The sequence below is a fragment of the Prionailurus viverrinus genome, unplaced genomic scaffold, assembly GCF_022837055.1.
Source record: "Prionailurus viverrinus isolate Anna unplaced genomic scaffold, UM_Priviv_1.0 scaffold_50, whole genome shotgun sequence".
Classification (NCBI taxonomy): domain Eukaryota; kingdom Metazoa; phylum Chordata; class Mammalia; order Carnivora; family Felidae; genus Prionailurus; species Prionailurus viverrinus.
Genome location: NW_025927613.1, coordinates 2,390,712 through 2,406,929, shown reverse-complemented (window position 1 = coordinate 2,406,929; position 16,218 = coordinate 2,390,712). Strand labels below are relative to the sequence as shown.

The 16,218-nt window shown below is 46.5% G+C and overlaps 2 protein-coding genes across 8 annotated transcripts; both read left to right on the top strand.

Annotated features, from left to right (window-relative positions):
* Positions 1 to 737: 737 nt before the first annotated feature.
* Positions 738 to 7,905, top strand: CUNH1orf54 (chromosome unknown C1orf54 homolog). Of its 5 annotated transcripts, none has more exons than XM_047847934.1 (8): positions 745 to 1,554; positions 1,671 to 1,792; positions 2,193 to 2,257; positions 3,492 to 3,575; positions 4,014 to 4,072; positions 4,471 to 4,584; positions 6,959 to 7,057; positions 7,765 to 7,846. In XM_047847934.1, the coding sequence occupies exons 3-7, from the start codon at positions 2,212 to 2,214 to the stop codon at positions 7,052 to 7,054; spliced, it is 399 nt and encodes a 132-aa protein (XP_047703890.1). In that variant the 5' UTR covers positions 745 to 1,554; positions 1,671 to 1,792; positions 2,193 to 2,211; the 3' UTR covers positions 7,055 to 7,057; positions 7,765 to 7,846. The 5 variants fall into 5 exon arrangements, with proteins under 5 accessions (XP_047703886.1, XP_047703890.1, XP_047703891.1 ...); XM_047847935.1 differs by lacking the exon at positions 7,765 to 7,846 and adding an exon at positions 5,383 to 5,458 and having other exon boundaries at positions 746 to 1,554; positions 6,959 to 7,058; XM_047847932.1 differs by having other exon boundaries at positions 1,005 to 1,554; positions 6,956 to 7,057.
* Positions 7,906 to 9,402: 1,497 nt separating this feature from the next.
* CIART (circadian associated repressor of transcription) lies at positions 9,403 to 15,322 on the top strand. Of its 3 annotated transcripts, none has more exons than XM_047847929.1 (6): positions 9,403 to 9,477; positions 10,336 to 10,507; positions 10,653 to 10,728; positions 10,982 to 11,060; positions 11,173 to 11,284; positions 14,666 to 15,322. In XM_047847929.1, the coding sequence occupies exons 2-6, from the start codon at positions 10,406 to 10,408 to the stop codon at positions 15,188 to 15,190; spliced, it is 894 nt and encodes a 297-aa protein (XP_047703885.1). In that variant the 5' UTR covers positions 9,403 to 9,477; positions 10,336 to 10,405; the 3' UTR covers positions 15,191 to 15,322. The 3 variants fall into 3 exon arrangements, with proteins under 3 accessions (XP_047703885.1, XP_047703884.1, XP_047703883.1); XM_047847928.1 differs by having other exon boundaries at positions 9,406 to 9,477; positions 10,082 to 10,507; XM_047847927.1 differs by lacking the exon at positions 9,403 to 9,477 and having other exon boundaries at positions 9,487 to 10,507.
* Positions 15,323 to 16,218: the final 896 nt, after the last annotated feature.

Genomic DNA, 16,218 nt, shown 5'->3' with positions numbered 1-16,218 from the left:
GCCCTACTAAGCCTTCGACTTCGGTCCTGGGAGTGGCTTGAGCTGGTCAAAGGAGGGAGTGGGCCGGGACTGGCCCGGCTTCCTGGGTCCCATTGGACCTTGGCTGCGGCTTCCTTTCGTTATTTTGTGGGGAAGGGTGGTAGCAATTCTGCGTCTTCTTGAAGAGCTGCAGAGCGGGGGAGGGGAAGATCCTGTTGGAACCTAAAGGACAAATACAAAGAAAGCACAGGATAGAGGGTGCAGGGAGATAGGGACGGGTATTGTTCTTACTTGAATGAGAGGAAATGGGCTTGAGCTACTGCCTAAGAGATGAAGGTTAGACTTAAAAGTAAGAGCTCTTTGAACAGACGAGTATAGGAAACATGCAATTCAGTGAGTATACCGCTAATGACGCTTTCATCTGTAATGACCAGAGAGTAGGAAAGACGAAGAAGAGCCTGGAGAGCAATGTTAGGAAGGAGGTCAGATGGGATTCGGTGTTAAGATTCAGAGTTAAGACTGTTTGTAAAAAGCAATTAGAGCTATGGGGTTAAAGAAAAACGACAAGCACCCCCGCCCCCCAAGTCACACAGTTCCTTTTAGGTCATACTTCCTCTATTTATTTCTGAAAATGAACTTCAGTGGTGTCTTTTCCTCAGGCCAGGGGAAGGCACAGGGGTTGTGTGTATTAGAGTGAAAGAAAATTAAAGTAGGAGAGGAGGGTATTGTAACCTCATTTGGATGGGGGTAGGGCCAGTCTTTAGGGAGGAACGTTTAGGCAAAAGAGTACCAGGATGGAAAAGTGAGGGGATCTGGAATATTGTTTTTGAGAGACTAATCAAAGTACAAAGAAAACAACTATAGAAATTGTTCGAAGAGAATCGGGCTTCCTTTCCTTACTGGAAGTGATTTATGAGTTAATGCATATGGGTACATCCACAAGAAGCGTTTTACATTTTTTTCCAGGAAATTCTAGAAAGGAGCTGAAGGAATAGATTGTATAGATTTACATGGAAAATCATCATCATCAAGCAAATCCTCCCCCGCAAAAGGTTAAGATGGTGGAAACATGCTGGCCAGTGCTCAAAACTCCAGTGTGTCTTGCTTCTGAAGCTAGCAGGCCGAGTCAGGAGAAGAGATACGAGAATACAAGTCTTCTCATCTCTCCTTTGAGCTATTCGCACAGCATTTCTAAGTGCTAAGAGCAAACACCAAACCTCTCTTGTCCACAGGTGGTTCCACAGAGACTTTCACAGTGCCTGGCTTGTAGTAGATGTTAAATAGATATCTATTAACTTCCTTTTAAACAACATAACTATTCTTATTCCCTCGCCAGTGACCTCTGAATTGCCTATCAGATTGGGCCTAGCATATATGTTACTAAATGCTTCTGAGTTGAACTGAATGAAAATGGGAAATATAAAAGCAGAGAGAAGGGCGAGATGAACTCTATCCCTGTGGATAGAATGAAGGGGGCATAGCAAGTGGGGAGGGGGGGCATCTATTCGAGGAAAGAGGCTGTTTCCTCCCTTCTTCCATCCTGTATCCAGAAAGTGGAGAAAGACATGAAGTGAGGTCAGTACTTGCCATAGAGGAAATAACTGGCCTTGGCTGAGAGATTTTTATCAGAAGTACTGCAGCAGGTGCTTTGGGTATCAGACAATGATGTTAGTATTGCTCTTGTATTTCAGAGTCCAAGACAGGCAGAAGAGAGGACATTTTTTCAGTCTAGAAAAAAGTGCTCATCGGTTCCTCTAAAATTTTGACTGTGAAGAAAGAGATTGTGAATAAGCCTGGACTCTAGATAGTGATGGTAAGTTAGGGACCGTGAAAGGGAGGGTGAGCTTTTTGTGAGGACTAGGAGGGAGTCCTCTTCTTCAGAGGGGAAGCTTCTAGATAGGCACGGGTTTTGGGTTTTGGTCTGGCTTTTGGTTTGTCTGCTTGCTTGCTTTGGTAGTGTCAGCGGAGTCCTGAATGGATCTAATCTAGGACTGGGGAAGCTCAGTGAACACGTTCACATCAAAATCCACTTTGCCTCTCTCTTAATCTGGGCAGCTCTCTGGCTGACCGGTAGCAACCATTGATCTAGTCAGTCGGCAACTGGGCGGGGAATTCTACTCCCTGGGGAAAAGAGTTGCAGCAGCTTTGGAGGAGGGCAGGAGGCGGGGGAAGTTTGGTGAGAAACGCTGTAATTTCCTTTTTTACTTTCACAGCAATAGTGCAGAATCCAGAATGGATGTCCTCTTTGTAGCCATCCTTGCTGTGCCACTTATCTTGGGTAAGTTCACTCTCTCTCCCTGAGCTTTTGGGCCAGATCTTCTATCATAAGTGGGGTGGGAGAAAAGAAAAATGAGGAGTGGATGAGAGGTGCAATTTAATGGGGAGTAATAACACTCGTTTGTGCCAGAGTCCAGTGTTGGGGTGGGGCGGGGCGGGGTGGGGGGTGGGGGGAATCTGGAAAGTAGAGCCAGAAGAAGGGGAGGAAAACAGAGTCCTGTCAGAGACAGCTGATGAAGATGGAACCCTTGACACAGGGAGTCCCCACCAAGAGTCACGTCAGCTGTCTATCACCGCAGAGTTGGACAAGAGGGAGAGGGACTACAGTGAGGGTGGAGGAGAGAGGTGGGCTCTTGGAAGGCGGGGCACTCTGATACTAGTGAGGGAAGCTGGGGGATCTTCCTTCCCAGAGGGTTGGAGAAAACCCCTTGTATTAGTAAGGACACAGAAGTAGGGGGTGGCCTTTATGGTAGTGGAGAACTGGCTTCCCCTCAGGGACAGACTCCCAAAAGTAGCTTGGCTCCTTCCCTCCTTTGTTCCCAGTCTGCCAGGTACTCTCATTGTTTCCTTTTCCTCCAGATTTGTGTGTCATTGCCTGGGATTCAGGGAGAGCATTCAAGGAGCGTAGGGAAGTGTTTAGTAGGAGGCCTGGAGACCTAATCATGTCAAAGCCACATATTTTTAGTCCTAGGAAGGAAGAAAAACTAATGTAGATGGGTCATTTAGTCCAGCTGACTCATTTGAAAAAAGCGATGGTTAGTGGCTTCTTCAGGGCTATTCCATTAGTCTGCAGCGAATCGGGAACTAAAACCCGAGTCCAAAAGCCTAAAGATGTATGTCTCCGTTCTGTGTGAGACACTGAGGTGAGAAGATATCTCACAGATCTAATATGGTCTGCAGCATTCTCCAGAAGAGATTTGGAGTTCTTCATTTCTGGTATCTCTGCTTCCTACCTTTTTCAGCTTTAGGTCTTATTTTGGGTTTACAGAATGTGAAGAGACACATTTTCTCTCTAGGAGTTCCTGAATTGAAAGGGCACAGAGTCACAAGCCTCAGCACAGATATGGAGCCCCAAAGACTGAGAAGGGTTTAGAGGTACAGGGGCAGTGAGATAGTAAGGCCTTGGAGGGGAGGCAGAAAGCAAAGACATTGATAGAGCTGAGATCAACTTCAGGTGTCCTTCTTTTGCTAAGGAGTTCCAGATGCCCCTTGACCTCTAGTCCTTGTCCCCGTAGGACAAGAATATGGGGATGAAGAAGGACTAGAAGAGGATGATTATTATCAGGTGGTCTATTATTATACAGTCACCCCCAATTATGGTGAGTATGTATGCGTCTCTGATCCCCAGTAGGATGGACAGAGGTTTTGGGGATGCTTAGTTCTGAGACTTTGCCTTTCTCTTTGCAATTGGAACAACTAGATCAGAGGAAATTTGGCTATGAGCAAAGACCTTATCAAGGCTTGTGGCGTTATTTCTCAAGCCAGTGATTTTCAATTCTTTGGAAATGGGTTGAAACAATTTAAAAATTTTCAAATTTGTAAATTATTTTGGATACCAGATTGAAAATATAAATTCAGACACACTCACAAACATTTTTAACATTAAAGTTCATTAGAATTAGATTACACCAGTAAATGTTACAACTTGAACAAGTTGAAGTATTCGGAGCAATTTCTTCCTCTTTCCATTTCTAGACCTACTGCTACCTTTTTCCTTTGTCACTACTGATTTTTTTCTCCCCACCCCCCCCCCCCAGATGACTTTGGTGCAAATTTCACTGTTGATTACTCCATATTTGAATCAGAAGACAGACTGGTGAGTGACCTCTACATCTAAAAGCATCAGAATAGGTAACAGTTAAAAAGAAAGTGGGCAATGTTGAACTGTAAATGATTAGCAAAAATAAAAATGAGTTAGGTGAAATGAAACTAGGTAGTGGGCCCAAAGCAGATTTGTTAACCACAGGTGGGGAGAATAAAGCCAGAACTTAGTAGGTTTGCTAAGACATTGAGAGGGAGGGGCAGTCCTTGAGTCAAGAGAATTGGTGAATGGAAATGGGTACATAATCCATGCAAACAATAAAGTGGGGAGGACTCCTGAGCTTAAGTCTTGGGCAGTGGGGCGTGCAGGAGACAAGGCCTCTAAATAGAGAATCTATGAGGATGTTGGATGGAGGCAATGATAACTCTGTTTCTTGATCCTACTGAGAGCAGAACAGGTTGGATAAAGAGGTAAGGGAAGGAGCGGAAACTACTACCATTAGTCACAAAACAGAACTTACAGACCATCAGGAGCCTGAAACATTGAAACCAATGACAATGGAACCAGTAAGTGGATTGGGGATGGCAGGGTGGTGGGGGGAGGGTTTGAGACATCTCTTAGCCCAGGACAGATCCCAGGGCTGGATACATAGAACAGGGGGAGGGCTGGAATAATAGGCTTGGCGGGGGGGGGGAGGGGGGGGGGCAGTGAGGAACCAAATAACAGTACACCAGTGCAGGTGCCCAGCTCAGCTTGGCCATCATACCTTTTGCTGAGATTCAATACTAACCTTGTATTCAGAAAACTGGGAAGATTTGGTGCAGTTAAATTTTAGTTCAGTGGTACTTAAGGTGTATGAAACCTATGACTAAAGCTGTGAAGGATGCCGCTGCTGCTGCTGATGAAAAAGAAATCTATGATGTTGTTATTGCCCTGAAAGTATTTATAAAACTCAAGTTTACACTTGCAAAACATTTCAAACATAATGAAAATGTTTGTAACACTGTTAAATTACATATAAATTTGAGAGCATAGGCAAATTTGAGGCAAGTGTTTTAGGCAGTAGAAGGACAGAGATCAGTACGAGCTGGAGTTGCCTGGAAGACTTTTAGGAGGTGACTATGCTTCAGATACACTTCGAAGGATAGGTGAGCTTTTGATTGGTGGTTATGAAAGTATGAAAACAATTAGAGGGAAGAATAGAGAATGAAAGAGCTGCAGGGGTGAGGGGATGGAGCAACAATGCATGTCTAGTGGGTAGGGTATGATTGAAGGAGAAGGTATACGGGAAGGTACAGTGGGTAATTAAGAAAAAACAATTTAATTTACAAGGCTCCTAATATTTGCTTGGTAATTTCACATAGGGCAAGATAGGGCTGAATTACAGGAGAATCTGAAGTGTCAGACTGAAGTTTGGACTTACAAGCCATGGGGAGCCTCGTAAGTTTTTCAGTGTAGTAAAGATACAGTGAAAATGGTATTTAAAAAAAATTGTTTGAATGTTTATTTATTTTTGAGACAGAGAGAGAGCATGAACGGGGGAGGGTCAGAGAGAGGGAGACACAGAATCTGAAACAGGCTCCAGGCTCTGAGCTGTCAGCACAGAGCCTGACGCGGGGCTTGAACTCAGGGACCGCGAAACCATGACCTGAGCCGAAGTCGGCCGCTTAACTGACTGAGCCACCCAGGCGCCCCTGAAAATGGTATTTTAGAAAAACTATTTGTCTGGTTGTATGCAGGATGCAGTGGAGTGGGGAGAAATGCATGAGACTTGCATCATTCCAGAAACAATCCATTAAAGGTTTGGACTAGGGAAGTAGCATTTTGAATGGAGAGGAGAAAAATAAGAAATATTTTGAAGAAAGTGCCTTGCTTCAGTGATAATTTCAGATGAGCAATAAATGAGGAGAATGTTGAAATAAGTTTCAAATATGGATGTCTGCAAAAATGACTGACCAAAATGGGACCTGTGGAAGGAAGGTCAGAGTGGTTTAGGACTGAAGTTATAAATTTGGTATTGGACAAGCTGAATTTATGGTGACAGCCCTATGAGGGTGTCCTAAAGGTAGCTGAACTAGGTCAGAGCTACAGTCCTAAGTGCAAAGCCACATTTACGGAAGTAGATGAGCTCAACAGAGCCAGTACACAGAAAACCAAAAGGCCAATGAATGTGCCTATAGCTAGTAGAAAGAGGACAAGGAATCAACCGAGAAACTGTGGAAGTGACTGGAGAGGCAGATAGCCAAGTTTGTATTTTAGAATCTAGAAGATTTAATTTAATATAATCAATACAAAGCTACCAAGAGGCCAGAGAAAAGGAGGTCACCGGTAACCCCAAAGAAGAAAGTTTTAATTGAGTGGTTAAGCAAAAGGTTTTTGTGGAGTTAGAGAGGGAGTACATTGTGAAGAAGGGGAGGGAGAGTATAGACCAATCATTTGAGAAATCTGATAATGAAAAAAGAGAAGCAACAGCTAAAAAGGGCAACAGGACCAAAGTGCAGCCTGAATATAATTGACCACAGATGGGAGGAATCAGTAGGAATGGAAAGCTGATTGATGACAAGGACGAAGAAATATTTTAAAGTATATGGTAGGCTCCATTTAGAGTGTAAACTCTTTGAAGAAAGGGGTCAGATCTTAATCACATTTACATCCCCCCTATAGCACCTAGCACATTGACTAACACAGTGTCAAGCCCATAACAGATAAAAATGTGCATTCTTGAAGTGAGTTGAAGCTCCCTGGTATGGTCAGGAGGCTGAAAAGCACAGAGGAAAGGACTCCTTATGGTAATGGGGAGGAGAGATGGATCCTTCTGTAAGCTCAGAGGAAAGGAAGACTGAGGTTGGTGTAAAGAGATGGCTATCCTTTCAGAGGGGGAGGGGGATGGTAGGAAGGATGACACTGGCCTACCGTGGGGGGATGTCTGTATTTTAGCAGAGTCCAGATCTGAACGATGCTGTATCCAGTCTGCAGAGTCCTGTTCCCCTCCTCCTGTCCTGGGCCCTCGTTCAGGGGGGGATGTATTTCATGTAGAAGGTGAGAGTGCAGCCACTGGCCTTGGGGGAATCAGTGAACTAATTTTTTTTTTTACCAGTATCTCTGGCTAATGTTTCCAGCCTGGTCAGTTCTCAGCTACTTAAAAGGAAGAAGGATCTCGTTTAGAAAAATCTTATCTAATTTCAAAGAGGTTTAGGAAATGTTGAGGCAGAGACTTTTCAAACAAGAGTCGTTACTTTTTCTGAACTGGGAGGACTTCAGCACCTTGTACAGCAGAAGCAGATGAAATAGAGAAAAAAACCTCTCCAGATTTCCAGTCTGCCTTGAGGAATCAAAGCTGGTTCCAGCCAGGAGGTGGTTCAAGATATGGCGGTTGCCAGAGGGCATAATGGGAGGGGCCTTACAACCTGGCAGAGTCTAGAGGCAAAGTTCAGAGGCTTGTAGGGGTGGTGGTTGGTTCCCTAAAGTAGAGCACAGATGGTGGAGACAAAAGGAGGGAAAAGAGGCCTGTACTATAGGGAAGGAATTTAAAATTGGGATTCTAAATAACTAATGGGGGGTGTGTGTGAAGAGATTTAGCAGAGTAAGGAGTGAGCAAGGGAGGGGACACATCTTCCAGGAGACGTCAGGGGGAAATCTAGCTTGGAATCTGAAATATGGGGAGTTTTCTTAGAGGTGGGGGGCCCGGAGGGGCGCTTCCTCAGCCACCTGAGCCTGGTGTTTTTCCCTTTCTTTGCTTTTTTTAGGAAAAAGAAAGCTGCTACAAATCTTCGGATGGGGATTTGGGAAGAGGAATTTGGAAGATAAATAAAGGAAATAATCTGGTTACTCTCTACTCCCTGAGAGGCTCTGTTCTAAACTCACAACACTAAAGAGAGCACCAGGATATGGGGGGTAGGAAGGGTAGATTAGAAAGGGTGTCAGCTGGCAAAAGAATGAGAGGGAATAATTAGGACTGTGAATCAACCTGAAATTTTGTGAAGAATGGAGAAGAGCACCACAGACAATTCCGTCTAATTCTTTTATTACACATGGTTTTGAGGCTGTGTTTGGGAAAAGAGAGTTGAGGTTTATGTAGAACACTTTTTCCTTTTTGTATAATAAGCACATTGTTAAACATATGTAAAATATTAAAAACTACTTAGAATAGATTTTTAAAATTCACACCCTCCTCCACTCACACCCCCCACCCCCCACAATGTGCCTTTTCCAGTGCGTAATTAGGGCAGGCAGGGACACATTTTAATTTTCTCTATCCTCGAGACCCTAATCAGAACTGGGCTGCCCCCTTGCGGTCTCTTCGGTGTCTCACCTTCTATGAGCAAACCGTCCCTGAGCCCCTATCCCCTTCTCCGCACTGTACTTTCAGTACTACAGGGGGCAGCGAATAGTCCATTCCGGACTCTGTGAACTCCCAACTTACCACCCTCCCTCCTTCCAAGCCTTCCGAATCTTCTCCAGGGTACAAATAAAGGAAATGAAGGTATCATCACACCTACCCATACTCCGTTCTCTACGTTAGGGAACACGGAATTCAGGGCGCAAGGCCGGAGGAGCCTGGATAGAAAAGTCAGGAACACCCGAGCTCAGCTTTGACCTCTACAGTCGTGGCCGACTGGCATCTGAGCTGGTAACGTGCGTGGCGGGTTATGTAAGGAAAGGGCCGGAGGAGCCGCCCCAGTGGGAGTCTGGGAGAGGACGCGGTGTTCTCGGCGGCAGTCCCCACCCTCTTCACCCAGCAGGGCAGGAGGCACCCAACTTGTAGGAGGAGGAGGCGGGGAAAGGGAGCCAGAGATCGGAGAGTCACGAGGGCCGCGCGGCCCAGAGGGGGGAGGCTACACAGTAGCATACAGCCATTCTCTCACACACGTTGCAGACCCAAGTTGCTGCTGGCTTCCACGTGCTGCCCTCGTGAGCGGAGGCTCTAACAGCTGGAGGGGAGATAAAGGGGGAGGGGGGAGTCTGCTACCGAAGAGGAGCCCGGAGTCCCACATCCCAAGACGCGCGCCTCACATCACACACCCCGTCCGTGCACTCCAACCGCACGTCTCCTGCCCACCACCATCCTATTTAAGACCGCGGGCTCCGCCCTTTTCCACTCTTCTTCCACCCTCCGCCTTTTCTCCTCACCGGGTCCCGGTCAGGAGCCGCATGTAGGGGCGGAGCACGGAAGCCTTCCCTTCCAGCCAATCGTCACCTAACTGGGTCTCTATTGGCCGAGCCCCTAGTAGGCTGTAGCAAATGGGATGTGAAAGTCAGGCGCGGGAGTCACGTGCCACCGGTTAGACAACCAATGAGAGTGTGAGGTCTGTGTTCGCAGGGGGAAGGCACGTGCCTCGCCGCACGTGTCTGGGAGGGGGAAGGGGCGGGACCCAGTGGGAGAGAGGCGGAGGTGGGTAGCCGAGAGCGACGGAGTTGGAGAAGCCGGAGGCAGCCTGGGCTGAGCAGACCCGACGCAGGTGAGGAGGCTTGTAGAACCGGGAAGCCATCCGCGCGCGGGAAGATCAGACCCCGAGAGAGTAGGTTTAGGGACCGAAAGCAGAATTGGGCATTGGGAGGGATAGCATCACGTGGCAGGCGCGACTGTAGAGGGTCCTGGTGCAGGGCTCCGGATTGGAAAGATTGGAAAGAGGCGGGAGGTTCCTGTGGGGAGCAGGCCCTACAGGGTCACTAGGTGGCTTCGGTTACCTTACCGGAGATTTACGGCTCGGCTCGGGCTCGCCGTAGCCCTTGCTGCGGGGTTAGGTTGGGAACAGACCTGGCGAACAAATGTTCAGGGTGGGGAGACGGAAGGTGTCGAGTCAGGTAATTTACTCTGAACAGAGGGAGGTAAGAACAGAGTCTGCGTCAGACTAAGTAAGGGCTGCTCTGCGGAGCCCATAGGGGCAGTCCAGGTACTTAATTGAGGGGGGCAGGCGGAGGAGAGGACTTTGTCGGCTCTGAGACAGGTGATACTGGGGAGGAGAGAAGAGATCTTATCATCCCATGCAGTACACCCCAGTCTCCCAGTCCATTTCCTAATTTTCAGATTATGGTGACATGCTCCCTTGCTTTGCTCTTCAGTTGCAGGTCCCGATCTTTGGGTACTCCGGGAGCTGCTCTCCAGCCCCTGCTTCTGAACCTATGGATTCTCCATCTAGCGTTTCTTCCTGTTCTTCCTATTCTCTCTCTTCCTCTTTTTCCACCTCCCCAGTGAACAGTGACTTTGGTCTCCCCTCCGATAGTGAGGGGGAGGACAAAGGGGCCCATGGCCCCAGGCCAGACACTGTTGGGCAGAGGGGAGGTTCTCGGCCACGACCGGGTCCTATCCGCTGCAGGCAACGGCCCAAGGTCTCCAGCAACCAACATACAACATCTTACTTGGAACAGCGGGGCTTGGCCTCTCCTATGGCAGGATCTGGGGTCAAAAGATCAAGAGACGGTGAATTACAGACCACTGTAAACATCCAGGGTTGTATCACAGAAGGAGACCTGCTTTTTGCTCAGAAGGTAAGAAAGAGCAGGGGAAAGGAGACAATACTGGAATGGCTTAGCACCCAGATGGCTAGTAAGGACCCTGTGAAGTGGGGAATAACAGTACTGGTGTGTGGGCAATTCTCAGCCCTCCCATAGCCTTTGTCCTGTTTTCCTACAGTGTAAAGAGCTCCAAGGTTTCATCCGCCCTCTCACAGACCTACTGAATGGGCTGAAGATGGGTCGATTTGAGAGAGGTAATTATTTGGTTAGTTGCAATTATTTGGGCTAGGTTCTCCTCTTTTTCTCTCTTGATGTTTTAAATGTGTATTTCTTTTAAATCTTTGCATTTAAAGCTTTATTCTTTTTTTAATCTTTACATTATTTCTTTTGTGCTTCTGTGATTTCATTTCTTTGGGTGAATCTATTTTAACCATGCTTTGTTCTTCCTTTACCTGACTAAATTGTTGCATCTCAATCCTTCATGTCTTTCCTTCTCCCTGACCCCAGGATTGAGCAGTTTCCAGCAGAGCGTGGCAATGGACAGGATCCAGCGTATTGTAGGTGTTTTGCAAAAGCCCCAGATGGGGTGAGTTCTCCTGGTTCTTTCCTCAGTATTTCCTTAAAAGGAGATGTCCACAATCCTGTCTTGTTGCCTTTTTCACACTTGATGGCATTTTAAGTAAATGTCTTTCTCACAGGGAGCGTTACCTAGGAACCTTGCTACAGGTGGAAGGGATGTTAAAGACTTGGTTTCCTCGTATAGCTGCTCAGAAGTCATCCTTGGGCAGTAGCAGGCACAAACTGACCAAGGTAAGAACATGTAAACCTGAGAGAGAGGTGGGGAAATAAGAGAATGAAGTGTACATGGAGAAATGGGTTCTTTCTGTTTTCTTCTAAGTCTCTTCCTTTTTGCCAATAAGTTTCTTTTCACGGGAGGGAATGCCCAACGTTCCTTCATTGTCTTGATCCTTATATGGTTTTTGTTCTATTTTGTCTGTATCACTACAAAGAACTCCATGAATGGGCACCTGGGTAGCTTGGTCAGCTAAGCGTCTGACTCTTGGTCTCACTTCAAGTCTTGTTCTCAGAGTCATGAGTTCAAGCCCCACATTGGGCTCCATACTGGACGTGGAACCTACTTTAAAAAAAAAAAAAGCACTCCATGAAGTTTAACCTTATTCCTCACGTTTCAGCTTCTCTGCTTTCTGCATGAATACAGAGGACTTTTTTTAAATACTTTTTTTATTTTTATTTTATTTTATTTTATTTTATTTTATTTTTTTTAAATTTTTTTCAACGTTTATTTATTTTGGGACAGAGAGAGACAGAGCATGAACGGGGGAGGGGCAGAGAGAGAGGGAGACACAGAATCGGAAACAGGCTCCAGGCTCTGAGCCATCAGCCCAGAGCCTGACGCGGGGCTCGAACTCACGGACCGCGAGATCGTGACCTGGCTGAAGTCGGCCGCTTAACCGACTGCGCCACCCAGGCGCCCCTTTAAATACTTTTTTTAAATGTTTATTTATTTTTGAGAAAGAGCATGTGCACACATGTGTCGGGGGAGGGACGGAGGGAAAGGGAGACAGGATCTGAAGTAGGTTCCGTACTGTCAGCAAGAGCCTGACTTTGGGCTCAAACTCAAGAGCCATGAGTCCACAACCTGAACTGAAGTCAGAGGCTTAACCAACTGAGCCACCCAGGTGCCTCTATAGAAGGCTTTTTACCTGGCCAAATGAGTTATGCAGTAAGAGTTTTTAGTTTTTCTTTACAAATCCTTTCTCCTCTGCTGCCCTGAAACCCTTCCCTTCTCTTTCTTTGTACTCCTACCCAAGTACTTTGTTCCAAACCCTCTGGAAGGGTGGGTTTCAAGGACCGGTCATAACAAATACATCACCGAGAGGGTAGGAGGGTGGCCATGGAACACCTATAGAAGGAGTGTTGGATAGATTTTTTTTTTTTTTTTTTTGAGAGAGGGAGAGACAGAGCACAAGTGGGGGAGGGGCAGAGAGAGAAGGAGACAGAGAATCCAAAGCAGGCTCCAGGCTCTGAGCTGTTAGCACAGAGCCCAACACGGAGCTCAAACTCACAAACTGTGAGATCATGACATGAGCTGAAGGTGGATGCTTAACCAAGTGAGCTACTCAGGTGCCCCATGTTGGATAGATTCTTAGACTTAGTGTGGAAGTGACCCATTTTTTAAAACTTTTTATTTATTTCTGAGAGAGAGAGACAGAGACAGAGCGAGCACGCTTTGGGGAGGGGCAGAGACAGAATTGCAAGCAGGCTGTACACTGTCAGTGCAGATCCCCACGCAGGGCTCAGTCTCACAGAACCATGAGACTGTGACCTGAGCCAAAATCAAGAGTTGGCCACTTAGCCAACAGAGCCACCGAGGTGCCCCTAGAAGTAACCTATTTTTTTGTGCCTTCAAACAACAGTGTGTTTATGGGGTACTCAAATGATGGGGAGGGGAAAGTCTCCTATAGATAATGGACAGTCCTTGTTTTCAATCAAGCACAATTATTATTGCTATGGGAATAACTCATTTAAAAATAAGCAGAGGGAGTGCCTGGGTAGCTCAGTCAGCTAAACCTCTGGCTCAGGTCATGATCTCACCATTTGTGAGATCGACCCCCCAAGCCAGGCTCTGCACTGACAGCATGGAGCCTACTTGGGATTCTCTCCCTGTCTCTATCCTTCCCCTGCTTGTGTGTGCAGTGTGCATGCGCTCTCTTTTTTCTCTCAAGATAAATAAAACAAAAAAATGTTTTTAAATAAGCAGGAGGATTCTTGCCTGCATATTTAAAAAAAAATTTTTTTTTTCAACGTTTATTTATTTTTGGGACAGAGAGAGACAGAGCGTGAACGGGGGAGGGGCAGAGAGAGAGGGAGACACAGAATCGGAAACAGGCTCCAGGCTCTGAGCCATCAGCCCAGAGCCTGATGCGGGGCTCGAACTCCCGGACCGCGAGATCATGACCTGGCTGAAGTCGGACGCTTAACCGACTGCGCCACCCAGGCGCCCCTCTTGCCTGCATATTTTTAAACAATTTTTTTAAGTTTATTCATTTATTTTGAAAGAGAGCACAAGTGGGGTAGGAGCAGAGAGAGAGGGAGAGAGAACTCCAAACACTATCAGTGCGGAGCCTGATGCAGGGCTTGAATTCACAAACTGTGAGATCATGACCTGAGCCAAGATAGAGAGTCAGACACTTGGAACGCCTGGGTGGCTCAGTCCGTTGAGCGTCCAACTTTGGCTCAGGTCATGATCTCACGGATCTTGGGTTCAGGCTGGAGCTGAGCTGTCAGCACAGAGCCTGGAGCCTGCTTTGGATTCTGTGTCTCCCTTTCTCTTTGCCCTTCTCCAACTCACACTCTGTTTTTCTCTCTCTTTTTTAAAAACGAATAATCGTTAAAAACAACAACAACAACAAAAGAGCCACTCAACCGACTGAGCCACCTAGGCACCCCATTGCCTGCATATCAATTTACATTTCTTAAGCAATTCAACCAAAGGAAATGAAAAAATTTTAAATATACAAATTGGGAAATGATGATTCCAATTAAAAATAGGCTTGAAGTCGGGGCACCTGGGTGGCCTAGTCAGTTGAGCGTCCGACTTCGGCCCAGGTCATGATCTCGGCCCAGGTCATGATCTCGTGATCCTGTGCTTCATGGGTTAAAGGCCCGCATTGGGCTCTGTACAGCTCGGAGCCTGGAGCCTGCTTCAGATTCTGTCTCTCTCTCTGCTTCTTTCTCTCTCTCTGCTTCTTTCTCTCTCTCTGCTTCTTTCTCTCTCTCTGCCTCTCTCCTGCTTACACTCAGTTTCTCTGTCTCCCAAAAATAAATAAATATTAAAAACAGCCTTGAAAAATAAGTTCTAAAATGAACTATTTTTTAAATAGTGAAACCTTACAGGACTGTTTTATTTTGCCCACCTGGATGTCCAGTGTTTGATATATATGTGGTACGTAACAGGCTTGCAAGTATTCGTCAAGTAAGTGAAAGTCTAATTAGGTTACTAAAATTTTTACTTGATCATGGCCTGCCAGGAAATTATCTGTTGCATAAAACATGGTATGTTTGCCTTGCAGACAGAGTCCCCAAGGAAAGAAAAATTTTAAGCAACCAAGTGGAGTTCATCTGAGAGCTCTCTCATGTATTTTTTTTTCTCTTGTGTCTTCCTTCTAGCATTTTCCAAGCCACCACAGCCATCCAGCTGCTTCCTCTCCTGCACCTCCCACGGAAAAGATGGACCAGACACAGCTAGGACATCTAGTGTTGAAATCGAAGCAGCCTTGGCACCTCACAGAATGGCCAGCCATGCACCTCACTTGGACCCACACCACTCCAATTTGCAACCCACCCCTCAGTTCCCCAGGTACCATTTCCCTGAGCCACGGTCCTTTAGGCACTGGAGCCAGCATCGGTATCATCCTTTTTGTCCAGCATGGAGTACAGCCCTTCACCCACTCTGCCCCAACCACTTCAGTTCTACCTGCTACAGCATCGCCTGTCATCCCCAGTGCTCCTAAGAAACTCTCTGGAGAGGGACCTCCTTGCCACAGTTTGCCAGTAACTCTGCCATCAGACTGGAGCTGTACCTTGTCCCACCCTGGTCTACCCACCATGGCCAGAGAGATGACTGGGAGACATCTAGAGCAGATGAGAAGCCATCCTTCAGTTGCCCCTGATGTCCATTCTCTCAACCCCTAACCCAGGACTCGCGACTGTGGTTTCTAATTTGTGTAAATATGTGTCTCTCTCATATATATTTTTTACTTTTAACGTGTGCATTTGTGTTGAGGGAAGAGCAATCCTTTTGATTAAAGAAATTTTATACCTAAACAGTTTGTTGATTGGAGGAAATGTAAACCTGCTTCAAGTACCAGTATTTATTCTCTAAGCAGCAGGAAAGAAGAGAGGGGATGGGAATGTTTGTGAACATGAGCTCCAGCTAGTTAGAATCTGAATGGGATGAGAGAGGTCCAGTGGAGAAGAAAAGGGACTCTTGCTGGCTTCCTCGGGACCACTGTTGGGACAGTTACAGGGTTCAGAATGGGCCTTGTGTTTTCATGTAGCCTCAGAGACTAGTACATTTCCTTTGTGTCTCTCACTTTTGAAATCTTCCAGCTGGCCCAGACTAGCAGGCTCTTCTGCTCTGGGATAGCTCTTTGCTTTGATGGGAACTATTGGTGCTTATGAATAAATGCACATGTAATCGACTGCTGCCAGAAGAGGGACACAGGAGCCAGGACAGCCACTGGGGTTGCTAGTTGTGATGAGGAAGGGGTGCTCTAGAGCTGTCAGAATGGGGAGTCCACTCAGACACAGGCCACATATTGATTCAAAAGGCTGCAGCTGCTAAACGTATGGAAAGCCGCCCCATGTTATCAGGAGGCGGAAATGGAGTCTGTACATTTATCTACATCCACCCTTCTCTCTATATCACTCTGACTCATTTGTCCCAGTGACCATCCAGACCATGTCCTCTCCCATCCTAAGCCCTGGCGATGTATCAGACGACTCAGCCATTTTCATTGTTCTTATTGGCTACTTAGCATGTTTCTCACAGCTGGTTATCCATCTTTCCCCCATTGCTCAAGTTTCCTGTTCTCAGGGAAGAATCGTCTCTTGATTGAATTCAGAGATCGTAACCTCCTTTCTAAGACAAACCACTCCATTTGTGCCCTTGATTACCTTTCTCCTCTGGAACTTTTGCTGTGTCATTTATCCCCCTCTTT